General features: G+C 65.3%; 2 protein-coding genes across 5 annotated transcripts; both read right to left on the reverse strand.

The window, feature by feature from the left end:
* Positions 1-205: 205 nt before the first annotated feature.
* Positions 206-4,845, reverse strand: EFNA4 (ephrin A4). The gene is made up of 6 exons (XM_054292682.1): positions 4,739-4,845; positions 2,444-2,736; positions 1,074-1,142; positions 900-959; positions 579-831; positions 206-496 (listed from the first exon to the last, which is right to left on the reverse strand). Exons 1-5 carry the CDS (start codon positions 4,843-4,845, stop codon positions 743-745), a joined length of 618 nt encoding a protein of 205 aa, XP_054148657.1. The 3' UTR covers positions 206-496; positions 579-742.
* A 2,290-nt stretch (positions 4,846-7,135) lies between these two features.
* On the reverse strand, positions 7,136-15,133 carry ADAM15 (ADAM metallopeptidase domain 15). Of its 4 annotated transcripts, XM_054292727.1 has the most exons (25): positions 15,037-15,133; positions 13,939-14,048; positions 13,358-13,434; positions 12,998-13,076; positions 12,813-12,889; positions 12,561-12,720; positions 12,429-12,491; positions 12,280-12,348; positions 12,012-12,181; positions 11,853-11,937; positions 11,637-11,785; positions 11,376-11,553; positions 11,138-11,230; positions 10,583-10,778; positions 10,401-10,509; positions 10,178-10,328; positions 10,032-10,109; positions 9,838-9,949; positions 9,606-9,744; positions 8,952-9,005; positions 8,587-8,695; positions 8,270-8,338; positions 8,009-8,080; positions 7,782-7,903; positions 7,136-7,275 (listed from the first exon to the last, which is right to left on the reverse strand). In XM_054292727.1, exons 1-25 carry the CDS (start codon positions 15,107-15,109, stop codon positions 7,248-7,250), a joined length of 2,622 nt encoding a protein of 873 aa, XP_054148702.1. In that variant the 5' UTR covers positions 15,110-15,133; the 3' UTR covers positions 7,136-7,247. The 4 variants fall into 4 exon arrangements, with proteins under 4 accessions (XP_054148702.1, XP_054148698.1, XP_054148699.1 ...); XM_054292723.1 differs by lacking the exon at positions 8,952-9,005; XM_054292724.1 differs by lacking the exons at positions 8,270-8,338; positions 8,952-9,005.
* Between the last annotated feature and the right edge of the window lie 2,849 nt (positions 15,134-17,982).

Here is a 17,982-nt window from a genome sequence, read left to right on the forward strand (position 1 = left end):
TATCAAACTGCTGCAATTAAGGCCATGAGGCTGTGCAGGGAGCGAGGGGCAGGGACACCCTGGAGGGGACACCCTGAAGGGGACACCCTGGCATCAGTTCAGGGTTGGGGGGCACGGCCAGGGGCACAGCCGGGGCGCAGCGATCTTGCAAATATTGTATTGCTCAGTCACTACCAAGGGTTAAAACCAAACCGAGGGCACGGAGGAAGGCGTCTTCCCAGAAGACAGATCAGCGTGTCCTCGCTGCAGGAGGACACGGCAGAGCGGCCGATGCCGCCATCGGAGCTGCTGCCCCGCTCCGGGCTCGGGGGTCCCTGGGCCCCAGGGGAGGGGGTCCGTGGGGAAAGGCACGACATGAGGTGGTGGCCGTGGGGCAGAGCAGACGTTCGCTGAGGGGACCCCAGCGCCGAGCCGGTGGCCGGTGGGGCAGTGCCGGGATGTGGCAATCCCAGCGCGGGGACTCTCGGCAATCCCGGCGTGCGGCGATGCGATGGCCCTGGCAGGGAGAGAGCCCGTCCAGGGATGCTTGGGGGCAGCACGCAGGTGCTGAATGCCCCAGAACCCCCGCTGCCCCTCACCTTCCAGCGCGGAGCTCCCGGCCCCAGCTCGGCTTTGCGGAGGTCCAGCAGGCGGGTCATGGCCTGGGGCTGCCCCACGGGCTCGGGGGTTTGGCTGGGAGGAAGAGTCTGGAAGCGGCCTTGGGGCAGAGGAGCCCATCCCCCCGGCAGGGGCAGCGCCGGGGTCAGATCCCGAGCAGGGCCAGGAGCACGAGAGTCAGGCAAGGGCTGCAGGGCTGCCATGGGACCGCGGTGCCCCGGGCAGGAGCCACATCTGCCGGGGCACAAGCAGCGGTCAGGCCGAGCCGGTTCCCGACCTCCCAACCCCGCCCCCGTACCCACCTTCGGGGCCCCCGCGCCCTCGGGGCTGCGAATTCGGCACCTCTGTCACCGGCTCTGGCGCTGAAAAAAACCCCGCGGTGGTCAGGGAGCGGCTCCCGTGGGTTACGTGGAGGCTCCGGTGTCCCCCAGTGGGGACCGGTGGAGCCCCCCGAGTTTTGGGGGGGCCGGACTCACTGGTGCCTCGGCAGCAGACGGTGACGCGCAGCTTCAGGCATCGCCCGGCGCTCTCGGGGCTGGGCACGGCTGGGCAGGGGGGGTCAGCGGGCACCGGCTCCGGTGCGGCCCCCCCGGGACCCCCCGACGGCGGCTCCGCGCGGGCCGGGGGCGCCCCCTCCCGGCGGAACGAGGGGAGCGCGCCCCCACCCCGGAGCGCGCAGAGTCCCCCGGACCCCTCGTGCCCCCACCCCGCAGCGCGCAGAGCCCCCCACCTTGCACCCCGGAACGGTGACACCCCGAACCGGGAACACCCCGATCCGGGGGCACCCCAAACCAGGGACACCCGGAGCCCACCCTGCACCCTGAACCGGGGACACGCCAAACCAGGGACACCCAGAGCCCCCCTGCACCCCGAACCGGGCACACCCAGAACCAGGGCACCCCGAACCGGGGACACCCAGAGCCCCCCCTGCACCCCGAACAGGGGACACGCCAAACCAGGGACACACAGAGCCCACCCTGCACCCCGAACCGGGGACACCCCAAACCAGGGACACCTTGAAACAGGGACACTCCGAACCAGGGACAACCAGAGCCCACCCTGCACTCTGAACAGGGGGCACCCCGAACCGGGAATACCCCGAACTGGGGACACCCTGAAACAAGGACACCCAGAGCCCACCTCGCACCCGGAACAGGGAGCACCCGAACCAGAGACACCCAGAGCCCCCTCTGCACCTCGAAGCGGGGACACCCCGACCCGGGGACACCCCGAACCAGGGACAACCAGAGCCCACCCTGCACTCTGAACAGGGGGTACCCCGAAACAGGGACACCCAGAGCCCCCCCTGCACCCCGAACCGGGGACACCCTGACCCCTCGTGCCCCCACCCTGGAGCACCCAGAGCCCACCCTGAACCCAGAACTGGGGGCACCCCGAACCAGGGACACCCCGAACTGGAGGCACCCAGAGCCCACCCTGCACACATCCCTGACCCCAGGACATCCAGACCCCACCCATGCAGCCTGATCCCCTTTTGCCCCCTCCATGGGCACCCAGAACCCCTCTACACCCCACATCTCCATGAATTCCCCCACTCCAGAGCATCCAGACACCCCCTGCACCCCATCCCCTTGTACCCCCACCCTCGGGACACCCACAGCCCCCTGCACCTCAGCCCTGGCATCATCCAGAACCTCCGTGTTCCCCTCAACCTCAGTGACATCCTGGCTGTACCCTGACACCCCACACGCCCTAAACTCGACCCCATGGGGATCCTGGTGACCCCCAACCCTGGGGAGCCGCACTCAAGCCCCCCTGACACGTTCTGACCCCAAGGATCGCACCCAGCGCCCCCTGACCCCAGCGCTGCCCCCAGGGGACTCACAGATGTAGTAGTAGGTCTCCCCCGGCTGGAACTCGAAGCCGAGTGAGAAGGGGGTGAAACGCTGGATTTTCTCGGAGAATCGGACGGGCCCGAAGGGCGCTCGGGGCCGGTTGCACTCCCAGCGCTTGAAGGCGCCGGGGGTCTCGTAGCAGCCGCGATAACCCTCCCGATCCACCATGAAGAGCGTGAAGGTCTCAGCCCGGCCGGCGGGTACGGCCCCCTCGTAGTGCGGGCAGTAGATGTCCAGGTAGTCATTGATGGCCACCTGGATGGAGTAGTCGTCCCGCAGGAACCTGCCGGGCAGGAGAAGCTGGGGAGGGGGGGGTCCCTTGGGAGGGGTGCCCTGCTGCCCCAGCGGAGCAGGGAACTGGGCTTTTCCCCAAAAAAACCCCGAGCGGACACGGCCAGGCATCAGCTCGGATTAGCCGCAGGCCGCTGGAGCTGAATGGGCTCGGGGGGGTTTGTGCAGCCACGCTGGCCGGGCACAAAGCCCCTCGCCCCAGGCACCCGGCCGGCCGCTGATCGGACATGACACGGCGCTGGGGGAGCGTGCGGAGGGACGCTCCGGGGCTGGCGGGGGGTGGCGGCCGGGGCAGGGGGCACGGGGCGGGCAGGGCACGGGGGCAGCGCTGGGGATGCTCGGAGATGAGGGTTGGGCCGACGGCAAGCGCGGCCAGGCCGGGGTGGAGCAGCTGTGCAGGCACACACACATGAACGTGCACACGCGTGTGAACACGCTTGGTGCTGAGAGTCTGGGGCTGGGGATGGAAAAGTGGCGCTGGCAGGGAGACCTCAGCCCCCACGCTGGCCCCAGTGCAGCCAGTGTTCACAGACAGCTCTGGCAGAGTCCAGAATGTTCATCACCACGATGGCAGCGCTGGCAAAGGGGGCATTGAACCCCCGACACCCCACTCAGGCTGGGGGCTCCCCGAGGGCAGGATGGAGCACAGACTCCTGCTGACTCAGAGCATCCCACGGGTGACGCTGGCTGGGACGGGCCTGGGCAGGGCCAGGGCAGGGGGACAGGGCCCTGCCTGACCCAGCAGAGGGGCACACAGAGCCCCCCTTCCCGGGGCACCCATGGGTGGTGGGGTCTCACCTCTCCCATCTGCCGCATGGGAGCAGGGCAGCGTCTGCACGCCCAGCCCTGCCCATCATGTGCCAGTGTGCCCCAGGGCAGCAGGCCCAGAGCGCAGGACCTCCATGGGGAGGAGGCCCCAGCATCCTGACCCTGCCTCCTGCTCCCTGAGAAGCCCCGAGCTGGGAAATTCCTAAAATGGAGGAGGTTGGGAAGAGGGATGGAGCCAGACCCTGGCGGGCTGGTGACAGCCAAGCTCCCAGTTAGCAGCAATGGCAGGGTGTGGGCTGGAGTGGCGCCCACCATGGAAACCCACAGCCCCGAGAGTGCCACCCAGCAGCCTGATGCCAACAGAGGATGCCCAGAGTTCAGTGCCACCAAGGGCCTTCGGGCTCAGCACAGGTGGGTACCACTGGCAGACTGGCAGCACCAGGACTGCCCACCAGCTTGGTGCCAACAAGGGCTTGGTGCCACCAGGAGTGCCCACTGGCCTGGGGGCAACCAGGGCTGCCCACTGGTGAGGGAACACCCAGAGCTCGGTGTCACTGAGACACCAATGCCACCGGGGCTCAGTGCCACCGGCAGTGCCCGGGGCTAAGCACCACCCATGTGTGCTCGCTGCCCGGTGGCACCCAGGGATGCCCAGCAGCTCGGTGTCACCGGGGGTGCTCAGGGCTCGGTGCCCCCCGTGGGCACCCGGGGGTCTGTACCAGCTGGGGCACTCACGGGCTCTGCACTGCCCGGGGCTCGGTACCACCGGGGCTCGGTACCACCGGCGGTGCCCGGTGCTGCTCAGAGCTCAGCACCCCCGGGGCCTCTCACCCGCCCCACAACACCCGGGGCTGCCCGGTGCCTCGGTCCCACCGGGGCTCGGTCCCACCGGGAGGCACCACCCGGGGCTCGGTGCCGCTGGGGATGCCCGGGGGCTCGGCGCACCGGGGGCCGCTCGCCATTACCTGTGGGCTCGCTGCTCTCGGGGATGCGCGGGGGCTCGGTCCCACCGGGAGGCGCTCCCCGGCTCGGTCCCGCCCGGTGGCCCGGTGGCCAGCAGCCCCGCCCCCCCGGAGCCCACCGCCCGCCGCCCCTCCCGTCCCGTCCCGTCCCGTGGCGGCGGCGCGGGCGCGGGGCTCGGCGGGGCCCGGAGCTCGCTGGGGCCCGGGGCTCGGCGGGCCCGGGGCGTACAAAGGCGGCGGGGCCGGCGGGGGCGGCGGCGGTACCTGGGGTTGCTGCCGTTCCAGTGGACGCCGTGGCGGAAGCCGCGCACCGGCGGCGCCCAGAGCAGCGGCGCCCAGAGCAGGAGCCCGAGCAGCGGCGCGGGGCGCATGGCTCCGCCGGCGGCGGGGGGCGGCGGGGGGCCGCGGGCGGGGCGGCCCGGCGGGGCTCGGCACGGCCCGGCCCGCCCCGACAACTTCGGGCCAATCCCGCCGCGCCGCCGCCCGGCAACTTCACCGACTGCCATTAACCCTTGGCGGGCGGCACCGGCACCCACCGGCACCGGCACGGCCATAGAGACCGGCACCGAGCCCGGTAACTGCCCAGCGGCAGCGGGACCGGCACCAGCGGCCACGCCCCAGTCCGGCACCGCCGGTACCGCCAACATCCACCGGCACCGGTATCCCTGGCAACTCCCCGGTATCCCTCCCAGCCCGACACCGAGCCGGTACCGTGAATATCCACCGGCACCGGGACCGACACTGCTCAGCATCCCCGGTAACAGCATCCCTGGTACCGGCACGCCTGGCATCCATTGGCACCGCCCTGGCACCGGCGGCTCCGGTCCAATCCGGCTCCCTGCTAAACCCCAGCCGAGCTGGCACCGCCCCGGTACCGATACCGGCTGCCCCCCGCCGTTACCGGGACAGCAGCCACCGGTACCGGCACCGGCATGGGGAGATCACACGGAGCAGCTCTTGCACACGCGTGTGCCCGGGCCCACCGGGCAGCTCTTGCACACGCAGGGCTGTGCCCACGAGCAGCTCTTGCACACGTGTACCCACGCACACAGGACGGCTCTTGCACACACGTGTGCCCGTGGTGGTGGCAGCTGCTGGCCACGCGTGTCCCTGCCCACCTGGCAGCTCTTGCACACTTGTGTGTGTCTGTGTCTCCAGAGCAGCTCCTGCACACACGTGTGCTCACATGTGACACCTGTGACCAAGCCTACAGGGCAGCTCTTGCACACTTGTGTGTGTCTGCACAGACGTGTGCTCAGGTGTGATAGTTCCTGCTCACATGTGACACCTGTGACCAAGCCTGTAGGGCAGCTCTTGCACACGTGTGTGTGTTTGTGTCCTCGGAGCAGCTCCTGCACACACGTGTGCTCAGGTGTGACAGCCCTTGCTCACATGTGACACCTGTGTCTGCCCACCAGGCAGCTCTTGCACACTTGTGTGCCCAACATGCTCACACTCACGTGTGTTCCTGCCACATCTGTGCCCACACAGAGCAGCTCTTGCACACTTGTGTGCCCAACATGCTCACACTCACACATGTTCCTGCCACATCTGTGCCCACCCAGAGCAGCTCTTGCACACCTGTGCCTGTTCAGGTGTGGGTTCGTGCCCTGCACACACATGGTGAGCACACAGTGCAGCTCCTGCACACGCGTGTGTCAGACCCATAGCGCAGTTCTTACACACACATGTGCCCATGAGTGTGCGGCAGCTCCTCTTGATGTGTGTTTGTGCCTGCAAGGCAGCTCCTGCACACGTGTGTGCCCATGAGTGTGCCCACAGGGCAGCTCCTGCACACTTGTGTGTGTTTGTGGCAGCCCCTTGTGTGACCAGGTGTGACTTGTGTCACCATGCACGCACAGCGGCTTTCACTTACACATCTCTGTCCACCAGGCAGTTCTTACACACACACCTGTGTCCATAAAGCAGCTCTTACACACATGAACACACACCTGTGCGCCTAAAGCAGCTCTTACACACCCAAACCTGTGCCCACACAGACTAAGCAGCTCTTGCACATGCGTGTGCCCCTACGTGTGGCAGCTCCTGCCCATGTGTGTCCCTGCCCACCGGGCAGCTTTGGCACACTTGTGTGCCCAAAGAGAAGTTCTCACACACTCGTGTGCTCACCGGGCAGCTTACACACACTCGTGTGTCCACAGAGCAGTTCTCACACACTCGTGTGCCCAAAGAGCAGCTCTGGCAGACTCGTGTACCCACCGGGCAGACCTTACACACTCGTGTGCCCACAAAGCAGCTCTCACACACTCGTGTGCTCACCAGGCAGCTCTCCCACACTCGTGTACCCATCGGGCAGCTCTCACACGCTCGTGTGCCCATCGGGCAGCTCTCACACACTCGCGTGCCCACGGAGCAGCTCTCATACGCTCGTGTGCCCAAAGATCAGCTCTCACACACTCGTGTACCCACAGAACAGCCCTGTCACACACCACACGTGCCCACTCGCGTGTGTCCCCCCGTGTCCCCGCCCGTGCCCACGTGGCCCCCGACACCGCCCCCGCTGCAGCTGCGCGCAGTCCCCGCCAGGGGGCGCCGGAGCTCGGGAGCCCCGGTTCCGGCGCGGGGCCTGCCGGGAGTTGTAGTTCCGCCCCGCTCCCCCCTGTCGCGGTGCCCCGGTGCCGGTGCGGCGGAGGCAGCGCAGAGGCGGCTCACAGCCCCTTTATTGACGTGGCGGGAGAAAGAGCGGGCGGCGGGGCCCGGCGGGGTTCGGCCTTCCCCGCGGATCCAGCGCTGCGCATTCCCTGCCCGCGGCTCAGGCCTCTGGCGGGGCCGGCGCGGGCCTGGCAGGAGAAGGGAGGGCGCTGGGGTGAGGGTGGGGTCGGCACAATTCCCCCTGCAGCTCCCCCGTCCCCTGCTCTGCATCCCCACCCTGATCCTCTCTCCTCTCGCGCCCTGTTCTGGCCCCTCATTTCTCCTGGCTACCGCCTCTCCCCCACCCGCACTCCTCTCAGGCCACTGCAGGGCCACATCCTGGCACCCCGCATCGCCCCCTCACACGCCGCATTGCCCCCCCACACTCCTCGGATCCCTCTCACACCCCGCATTGCTCCCTCACACCCCGCATCGCCCCTCACACCCTGCATCGCCCCTCACACCCCACATTGCCCTCTCACACACCCCATCGCTCCCTCACACCCTGCATTGTCCCCTCACAGCCCCCGGAGCTCCCTCACAACCCCCGACGCTCCCTCACACTCCCCATGGCCCCCTCATACCCCACATCGCCCCCTCACACCCCATATCACCCCCTCACACCTCCCAGAGCTTCCAGCCGTCCTGTGCTCACCTGGCAGGAATCACGGTGACATAGGGGTGCCCAGGGGGGCTCTCACTGCGGGACACCGAAGGGCCCGGGGGGTCCGAGGGCAGCGGCCGCTGTGGTGGGGGCGGCTTGGCTGGACCTGAGGGCTGCAAGGCCATGAGGAGGGTCAAAGCTCGGTGAGGGGCTGACCCCCCGATGGACTCGGGGGTGGGAATGGCCTCCAGCCCCACACGCAGGTGCTGCTGCGTTACCTGAGCGCTCAGCAGCACAGGGTCTGCGGGCAGCGGGCGTGTGGGGGGGGGCGGCCTGTCCGAGGGGGGGGCCTGGGCAGAGAGAGAGGGACAGTGTGACAGCGGGGGACAAGTGGGGGAGCGCGGGAACCAGCGTCCCGCTGGGCTGGAGGGGTTTGGGGACAGCCGTGTCACACAGGTCCCCGAGAGCTGGAGCGCAGCCAGACATGCAGCGGGTCCGGGGTGGGCTGGGGGGTGCCCCCCGCCCTGCCCGGGCATTACCTTGGGCACAGGGTCCGGCGGGAGAGGCCGGGAGGGCGGATCAGGCCGGGCTGAGCCGAGGGCAGCCGGCTGCGGAGAGAGGGAGAGGGGGGGCAAGCCATGCAGCATGCGGAGAACCCCCTCCCGCCAGGCAGAGACAGAGACCCCCCTCACTCAGTGCACAGCCCTTGCTGGGACAGGCTCCAATCCTGGCTGTGCCAAGCGGCCGTGCCAGGCTGCTCTGTGTGCCAAGGAGTGGGATATCCCCACACATGGGATGCTCTGAGCTGGCACCCGAGGACTGAAGAGAACTGGGCACTTGCTACCCCCATCCTCACCTTGCTGCCATGCATGACCTGCAGCTCCGTGGCCTGCCGCCACTGCGGGGGCCGGGGACGTGCAGGGGGACCTTGGCTACTGCCCGACGTGGGCTCTGGCTGTGAGATCCTGCAGGGAAAAACCCAGGATGAGACCCTGCTCGCTCTGGGCGTTTGGGGAACCCCGCACGGCCACCGAGCGACACCGACACCAGCAGAAGCCCAAGAGAAACGAACCCCTCGGCGCCGGAAGATGCGACACCCCGCACCCTGGGGCTGCCCCACACCCCACGGGCACTGCCAGGGGAAGAGCGCAGCACCGGAGGCCTTGCGAAGCAGGACGGCTCGGGGACAGCCCCACGCCCGGGCGCCGGCGGTGACGTTACCCGCTCCAGCCGTCTGCGGCTCCGGGACCCAGGAACCGCACCCGGGTCTCAGCACTGTGGGGAGAAGAGTGGGGGGCTCAGCCCGGGGCTGGGGGGCGAGAGGAGCCGCGGGGACGTGGGGTGACGGGGCTGTGACCTGCGCTGGGGACGCACAAACACACACATGGATGGTGGGGACACGTGTGCACCGCGCTCAGGCAGCCACCACGGGGGACACGTGTGTGTGTGTGCTCACATGCCAGGGCACACGCATGCAGGACTGAGCGTGCCACCTGCGTGCCACATGCAGAGGTGGGAGTGCCACCCGTGTGTCGCAGCACGCGTGAGCAGAGTCGAGCAGGCCGCTGATGCGCCACGGCGAACGCGTGCAGAGGTGTTGTGTGCCACCTGCGTGCCTTGGCACACGCGTGCAGGGGCCAGCGTGCCATCTGCATGACACGGCACACGCATGCAGAGAGGGATGTGTGCCACCTGCGTGTCACAACACACACGTAGAAGTGAGTGTGTCACCTGTGTGTCACGGCACACGCATGCAGAGGTGAGCATGGCAGCCGCGTGCCACCGGTGTGCCTTGGCACACGCATGCAGAGCCGAGCGTGCCAACACCCACGTGCCCCCCACGCACCCCCCCGTGTGCCCCCCTGTCCCTGGTACCTGTACTGGCAGGAGGTGCCTTTCCCAAGCTGGCAGAGGCGCTTGTGCAGGCCGGCGCGGCGGGCACGGCACAGCCCCAGTGCCAGCGCCAGCCCCAGCAGCGCGCTCAGCAGCAGGGCCGTGGGCAGGGCGCTTCCCCCTGCGGGAGAGCAGCACGTCAGCCCCCGCCGTGCCCAGCACCCCCCCTGGCACCACACAAAGCTCCATTCTCTGCGCTGCCCTTGTCCCTCACCTCGCTCAAGGCCGGCAGGGCCGCTGTCCTCGCTGCCCCCCACGCCGGGGCTGTCACAGCTTGGGGGGGCCCAGCCCCGCTCACAGTGGCAGTGCCCGTGGTTGTTGCACACCTGGGTGGGTGACACTGGCTCAGCTCAGCCCCTGAGGGGCAGCTCCCCACTGCCCACAGCCGCTCCCCAGCCCCACACTCACCCCGTGCCCATGGCATTTGCTCTGGCACTGCTGGTCACCCAGCACGGAGACGTCCTGGCACCGGTGCTGGAGGCACATCTGCAGGGGATGGGGTGTCAGCACTGGGAGACTCCCCCTGCTCCCTTCCCTGTCACCCCACTGCTCACCTTCCCAGGGCCACAGGTGGTGCCAGGCAGCACCATGGCTGCATCTGTCACATCCTCATCCCCGGGCAGGGTGGTGCCCTGGCAGGACCCTTCTGGGCTGTTCCCACGGGAGCTGCTGCGCTGGCACTGCAGCATCCCACAGCTGGTGTCCCTGCAGGGACAGAGGGGTCAGGGCAGGGGGCGTGGCAAAGGGGACATGGAGAAGGACAGGGACCTCACTCACTGCTGGGTGCAAGTGACATAGGAGCCGTTGGAGAGCTGCCCGCAGTGCCCACGTTCATCCCCTCTTGTGTTCAGGGCCGCCATGCAGGAGCTGGAGACAGGACTGGCACCTGCAGCAGGGGCAGAGACCCTCAGCACCCCTACCTAGCTGCCAGCACCCCACCCCGGCCCTGCTCTACCTACCTGGCCCCAGCAGCTGCTGGCACTGCCCCTCGTAGGTGGCACAGGCCCCGCTGTAGCAGCGTGCCCGGCCGCTGGCACAGGGCTGCCCGTCCTGCAGGAACGTGTCAGGGGGGCAGCGCCGTGAGACCCCGTCACAGAACTCGGGCAGGTCACACTCGCCCAGCGGCTCCCGACACACGTGGCCAGCACGGCGCAGCTGTGGGGGGACATGGTCAGAAAAACGGGGTGAGTGGGGGACAGGGTCTGATAAAAATGGTCAGATAAACCTGGTGAAAGGGGGGACATGGTCAGATAAACGGGGTGAGTGGGGGGACATGGTCAGATAAACAGGGTGAGTGGGGGGACATGGTCAGAGAAATGGGGTGAGTGGGGGACATGGTCAGATAAACAAGGTGAGTGGGGGACATGGTCAGATAAACATGGTGAGTGGGGAACATGGTCAGATAAATGGGGTGAGTAGGGGGACATGGTCAGATAAACGGGGTGAGTGAGGAGACTCGCCCACCATGGGGAGTGGCTGGTGTGCCCACGGCACGGGTGCCCATACCCACACACCTGGCAGTCCTCACAGCAGGCATCCTCAGTGGCACACACGGCCCCTGGCATCAGCTGGCAGGAGCTGCTGTTGCAGCAAGGATCAGTGCACTCCTGAGGTGGGGAGGCTGCAGTCAGTGGGTGCCACCAGCACCCAGCACTGGTGGAAACCACCCTGCCAGCCCCAGACACCCCAGGGCAGAGCCATGGAGAAATGGGGTGGCTTCAGGGCTTCAGGCCTACCCAGAGCCCTCCGTACCACGCTGAGGCCGCAGTCGCATTCCTCGCCCAGCTCTACAAAGCGATTCCCGCAGGTGGGGCTCCCAGTCAGGGCCTGGGGCTCGGGGACATTGGACAGGCACCAGCCCTGGCCCTGCTGCAGGCTGCGCTCCAGGTCCTGCCGGCTGCAGTTGCTGAAGCTCAAGCCAGGTGTCAACCTGCAGAGGCAGGAAGGGCCTGTGAGGTGAGGTGAGGAAGGGGCTTGGCCCCAGCTCCCCGAAGGGCTGCCCGCTGCCCTCACCCCGTGGGCGGTGCCATGATGCAGCCGCGGTCGTGCCGGAGGTCGCCGCAGTCGCAGAGGCGCCCGGCGCTGTCGTGGCGCATGCCCAGGTTGTGCCCCAGCTGATGGGCCACAGTGGAGGCCACGACGAGGACGCTGACAGAGTGATCCTGTGGGACAGCAGGGTCAGGGAGGGCAGCTGGTGGGAGGATGGGGAGGGGGGACAGAGGTACTGACCATGCTGATCCCCCCGGAGCGCGTGGGGGAACACACAGAGGATTGAGTCGACATCCCCACGGAGACATCATCGAAGTGGGCACCCCTGGGGAGAGAGCACAGCGGGTTGGGGGACTGCCATGGACTCGTCCCCCTGTCCCCACCCTGTCCCCCACTCACGTCAGGAGCTGGGCATTGTCGTGGGGCAGCTGGGGCAGCAGCTCCTCGCGGCGCCAGCGCAGGAACCGCTCCAGCACGGCCCGGGCGCTGCCGCCCACCGCGATCTTGTCACCCTCGCTCCAGACCTCCACGGCCAGCAGGGCCACCCGCACTCCCAGCGGGCGGAAGAACTGAGGGGGCACAGAGGGGTCAGAGCCCCCCCAGCACTGCAGAGGCAGGGGCACAGCTGCGCACAGGGCTGGCATGGACAGACACGACCGCGACTCACCACATCCACCTGGTTGGCAATTTCCAGGGTCCGGGTGTGAACGCGTTGTAGGCTGGGGTAATTCTGGAACTGAGGAAACAGGGAGAGGGGTCAGAGGGGTGGCTGTGGGAAGGGCAGCCCCTGCTGTGGGGACACTGCCCAGCACTCACCGCAGCGTGGTCCACCACCATCACCAGCTCCACAAAGCGCTGCTCTGCTGCTGCCCGCTTGCCCTGGGGGCAGAGAGGGGTCAGAGTGCTGATACACGGACACTTGTGGGGCAAGACCCCTGGGTGACCTACCCTCTGTGGCCAGGGGGGCTCTGTTGCCTCTGCCCCAGGCTTGGAGCCCTGCCTGCAGCTCTGTGGCTCCAGCCGAAGCCGGGATGCCAAGTGCTGCCCTGGGCTGCTGCTGTCTGGCTCCAGTGTGTAGCTCCTGGTGTCCGACAGCCCGAGGCGGCCACTGGGGAAGGACAGAGGAGCTGGGATATGGAGCCCATCCCACCATCAGCACAGTGGGAGTGGGCTCACAGACCACCGGGCTTGAGGACTCACCTGAGTCCAGCACAGGCACAGAGGTCGGCCCAGGAGCCAGGGAAGCCCTGCACAGTCCCCTGGTAGCAGCAGTGCTCCTGCAGCAGAGAAGAGGACTCAGGATCCACCCCAGGCTGGGGGGGACAGGGGTGTGACAGCCCCCAGCTTGGGGACAGCACAGGTGACAGCCATGCTGGAGGCCATACCTGCTCTCTGGGCTCCTGGATCACCCGTGTGCCGTCAGGCAGGTAATAGAGCAGCGCCCCAGTGCCCTGCACCAGCTCCCTGCCAGAGACTCGTGTCACCCACAGCAGGAACCCCCAGCTCACCCTGCCCTGAGCACGCCCCGGCAGGAAGGGAGGACTCAGCACCTCCCATGTCCCTGCTGTGGGTGCACCCTGGGGTCCCCACCCCACCTGTGCATGGATGGAGACAGTGAATAAGGGACCCCCACTCTAAGTAACACCATGAACAGAGCCCCAGGGTCCCAGCAGGACCCCCACCCCTGCACGGGTCCAGGAGCTCCATCCCACGCCCTGCTGTTGCCCCCAGAACCACAGACTCACCAGTTCTGCTCCAGCTCCAGCAGCAGCCGCAACCCCTCCAGCTCCAGCAGCACTGTCAGACGGGCGGGGAACCCCCCCTGGCACAGGCCGTGGTTAAGGGGGTACCCCCTGAGCCAAGCTGCCCCCTCCCCACGCACCCCCAGGGGCACCGCGACCCGCCCGGCCCTGCCGCGTGCCCGGAGGGAGCGGTCGGAAGGGATGCCCTGCCCTCCCCGCAGGAAGCGTCCCTCCCTCCCGGCCTCATTGTGTCGGGGAAAGGGGGGGGGTTGGACCGAGCGGGGCCCCCACCCCGTTCCTCCCGCTCTTCCTGCCCGGTGCAGCGCTGCGGAAACACCGGAGAGACTCCCTATGGTGGGCTGGGCCCTTCCGCCCCACCCGGTGCGGACCCCGACCCAGAAATGTCCCTCCCAGCAACAGGAGGGGAAGGGGGCTTTGCTCAGGGCTCCCTTCCCCGCTGCTTTTGGGTGTTGGGGATGTGGCACCAGGACATGACCTGCACTGAGAAGAGGGCAGGGGGAGGTGGCAGGGTGCAGACACTGCCACAAGTGTGGGGGACCCCAGGAATGTGGGTGGGGGCTCACCTGGGTGGCTTCAGCCAAGCTGAGCGTCCGGTTATCCCACAGCACCCGCGGGGTCACTGACCAGGAGTGTCCTGATTCCTCACTGTGCTGCTGCTGCTGCGAGCTGTCACCTGCACAGGGCCCTCACCACTGTGTCACCTGCACAGGGCCCTCACCACTGCATCACCCAGCACAGCCCAGACCCTCAAGGACACCCAGCACATCCAAGAGCTCCAAAGTCACCCAGCAGAGCCCAGACACATCACAGTCACCCAGCACAGCCCAGAAACCCCCAGGATCACCCATCACAGCCCAGACCCTCATGGACACCCAGCACAGCCCAGACCCCCAAAGTCACCCAGCACAGCCCAGACCACCCCTGTCACCCATCACACCCTGGACCCCCAAGGTCACCCAGCACATCCTGGACCCCCAGCCTGCACCCTGGACCCTCCTGGTCTCCCATCCAACTCTGGTCACTCAGGCATTACAGCCCCCCCAGCCATCACCCCCGCAGCCCCCCATGACAGGTGGGAAGCAGTGACAGGGACCCCCACATTCACAGCACGGCTCCCAGCACAGCCTGGGGGGAACCCCCCTGTTTGGGGGCTGCAGGAGGACGGAATGGGCTCCTCGGCCAAGCCTTGCATCACCTCGGCCGGCTGCCCAGTACAACCAGCACAGAGACTGGGCAGGGCTGGGAGCTCGGCTGGGCTGACTCAGACCCCTCCTTCCCGTCAGCTTTTGGGGAACCCCTGCCCGCCCAGGGCCCCGGGATACGGGAAGGGGTTTGGAGAGAGCACCAAACCCCGCTCCGCACAGCCACACCAGCCCGGAGAGCGCCGGGGACAGAACCGGGGTACCGGGGGAGCACCGAGCATCCCGGGGAGGGGGCACCGCGTATTCCGGGGGGCGCACCGAGCGTACCGGGGGGCGCACCGAGCGTACCGGGAGGACACCCCGGACATCCTGAGGAGGTGGCAACGAGTTCCCAGAGGGGCTACAGCTCCCGATCCCATCCCGGTCCTCCCGGGTATCCCCGCGATGCCCCGACCAGGGTCGAGCCGCGCACCCCACCGACCCCCCGCATCCCGCTCGGGACCCCGGTTCCCCGCTGACCTGCAGCTCTCCCGGTGCCAGCGGCGAGCAGCAGCCCCGCGGCCAGCAGCAGCCGCGGCCCCATGGCCCCCATGGCCGCTCCGGGTCGCGCTGCCCCGCCGCGGCCGCCCCCGCCGGTTCCCGTCGCGCATGGCCCCGGCACCGGCACCGGCACCGACCCCGCCCGGCCCGGCCCGGCCCGGGGGCGGAACTTCCCTGCCAGCGCCGTGGCCCCGTTCCGCTCCTCCGGCACCGCCCAGGCCGGGGCGGAGCGGGGGTGGGTCCGTGTGAGCCGGGAGGGGCTGGGGGTGGCTGGCAAGGCGGTGGTGGTGATGGGGTGGGAGCCGTCCCCATCCCGAGAGCCCTGCCCTCATCATCCCGTAGAGTGGAGACCCCGACGTTCACCATCCCGGAGAGCAGAGGCACCCACCTTCATCACTTCATGCTCTGGAGACCCCTCCTTCATCTTCCTGTACACTGAAGACCCCCACCTTCACCATCCCGGAGAGCAGAGGCACCCACCTTCACCACCTCATGCTCTGGAGACCCCTCCTTCATCAACTTGTACACTGAAGACCCCCACCTTCACCACCCCGAATGGCAGAGCCCCCTGCCTCCATCCCCCAGGACAGGAGGGACCCCCACATCTCCCAGCGTCACCAGCCCTGCCTTTATCTCCTTGTGCAACAGAGCCCCCACCTTCATCATCCCAGACAGCAGAGATCCCCGCCTTCATCATCCCAGACAGCAGAGACCCCCACCTTCATCATCCCAGACAGCAGAGATCCCCGCCTTCATCATCCCAGACAGCAGAGACCCCCACCTTCATCATCCCAGACAGCAGAGATCCCCGCCTTCATCATCCCAGACAGCAGAGACCCCCACCTTCATCATCCCAGACAGCAGAGATCCCCGCCTTCATCATCCCAGACAGCAGAGATCCCCACCCTCACAACCCAGACACCCCACAGCCCCACCTTCACCTTTTTAAAACCAGAAATAAGTAAGGAGACTAAGAAAAAGACTGAGGAAAAGATTGTGTCAGGTCTTTTTTTTGTCTCCTTCTTTGTGACTGGTTTTTGTCAAGGGAGGTTGCTTAATTTTAAGCTTTCTTCCCCTTCTTTTTCCGCACAGAAAACTTTGACTTTATTATGAAACACTACTGTCCACATAAAGGAATATTTAAAGCAAAGAAACAGATGTTAGTTTCCTTTCTCTGTTTATCAGATTTTACACACAGAAGACCCCCACTTCCATCTTCCCTATATCCTCTTTCAACCCCGTGGCAGATGCACCCCACAGACCCCATTTCATGCCATGCATGGGGCTGCAGCCTGCATTGCTGCTGTCCTGCAGGAGCCTGGAGTCTGTGACACCACGAGCAAGACACGAGCTGCCACCCCACCACAGGAGTCCTGCTCCATCCCATTCTGCATTTCTGGGAGCAGGAAGATGATCCAAGCAAGGCTTTGTGGCCCATCTGGGTCACCAAAATGTTCTCCTGAAATGGGTTCCTCCCCCTGGTGTGTGAGAGGCCAATCCCAGCCAGAGCCACGGGTTTGAGTGATCTTCAGTTCTGTGCAGGGGTCAATCCCCAATGCAACCCCAAATGAGCAAACTGTTCATTGTTTCTATGTGGAAGAGGTTTTACAGTGATTTCTGTGAGCCAGAGAGGAGTTTGAGAAGAGGATCCGTGTTTACCCCTGAAAGAATTTTCTACCAAAGTCGTTGACATAGAAACCAAGAAAAAAGGATAAATAAGAGAAACCTGCAACTGCCTGTTCCAATAAGCACTTTGTTTGTCTTTCCTGACCAATGAATAAAGTGTAAACTAATGGGTTTTGTAAGAATGTATAAAAAGCATGCTTACTAGAATAAAACCAGGTTTGAAGCCTTCTGAAAATGGAGTGTGTTGCTTTGTATTGTCTCTGTCTCAACTATGACATTTAGCAAACAAGTATTAAACATTCATGGTCTGCAAGTCACACAGTTCCTCATTAATTAGTATTAATTAGTATTTTCTCTTCTATTGGTTGAATGAGTCTATTGCTTCTCATGCTAATTAGGGTGGAGGAGAACCAGTGTTCTCCTTTTGGGTCAGTGGGTTTCTTGACTCAGTGGTTGTGATCTTCTCCTGCTGCAATTAGCCACTTTGCCCTTTTGGCTGATGCCTCTGATGCCTGGCCTTGTTTTTTCCTCTCCATCTCATGGTTGTGTGGCCAAATGTCCCTGATTTGTGTCTCCAGTGTCCCATGGGCTCTGGTCCCCACTGATTTATTGGCTGGAGTTTCTTCTCTCTACAACTGCTGAGGCTTATTAAACCTGCAATTACTGACACGTAATTATACAGAATTTCTCTGTTGGGAAGATGAACATCAGGGTGTTGAGTTTTTACTGGGCCTGGCATCTTGAAAGAGACATGAGCAGCTGTGGTTGCTGTAAAGTTGTTCATTGCATGAATACATCAGTTGGAAGGCAAGAGTTCAGGGTGTGAAAATCCGTGTTAAAAGCTTTTCTAGTATAGAGTCCCAAGCTGGAGTTTGAGTTATACATTAGAGGGGAATCTTTGGTATCAGGTGTTTTGGGAAGTCTGTACCTCTCAAGGTCCTCAAAAATGGGAAAAGAGAGAGAGAAATTGGGATAAAAAGGAGGCTGCTTAGTCCAAAAATTGGAGACACCCCAAGGGAATGCCCTGTGGCCTCTCCCTTTATTCAAATAAAGTAAAAGGACTCCTCTGTCTCCTTTTTTGGACAGAAACCTCTGATTATGGGGTTTGTGGATTAATTTTCCTGGCAAGGTCCTGTATTCATTTCCCTCTCTGAGGAACTCAGAGAGTCTTGCATTCCAATGCACCCAGTGCAGCAGAGCTCAGCTGAAACTGCCCAGGGGTTCCAAAGTCAATGGAAACCACCAAGCAGGACCTGCAACGGTGCAGCAGCACGCTGGAAACCTCTCGCTCACTCTGCT

The sequence above is a fragment of the Melozone crissalis genome, unplaced genomic scaffold, assembly GCF_028551555.1.
Source record: "Melozone crissalis strain CALT ecotype California unplaced genomic scaffold, PUWL_Pcris_2 ptg000114l_1, whole genome shotgun sequence".
In the NCBI taxonomy this organism is placed as follows: domain Eukaryota; kingdom Metazoa; phylum Chordata; class Aves; order Passeriformes; family Passerellidae; genus Melozone; species Melozone crissalis.

Bases quoted from the DNA above. Each gene is read 5' to 3' on its own strand.
- EFNA4 (XM_054292682.1), bottom strand. From the start codon at position 4,845: ATGCGCCCCGCGCCGCTGCTCGGGCTCCTGCTCTGGGCGCCGCTGCTC. The intron at 960-1,073 runs GTGAGTCCGGCC...GGTTTTTTTCAG, and splicing joins CGTCTGCTGCCGAGGCACCA to CGCCAGAGCCGGTGACAGAG. The intron at 832-899 runs GTGGGTACGGGG...GTGCCCCGGCAG, and splicing joins AGGGCGCGGGGGCCCCGAAG to ATGTGGCTCCTGCCCGGGGC.
- ADAM15 (XM_054292727.1), bottom strand. From the start codon at position 15,109: ATGGGGGCCATGGGGCCGCGGCTGCTGCTGGCCGCGGGGCTGCTGCTC. The intron at 13,435-13,938 runs GTGAGCCCCCAC...GGCCTGTGCCAG, and splicing joins GCTTGGCTGAAGCCACCCAG to GGGGGGTTCCCCGCCCGTCT. The intron at 9,950-10,031 runs GTGAGTGTGGGG...TCACCCACCCAG, and splicing joins GCAAATGCCATGGGCACGGG to GTGTGCAACAACCACGGGCA.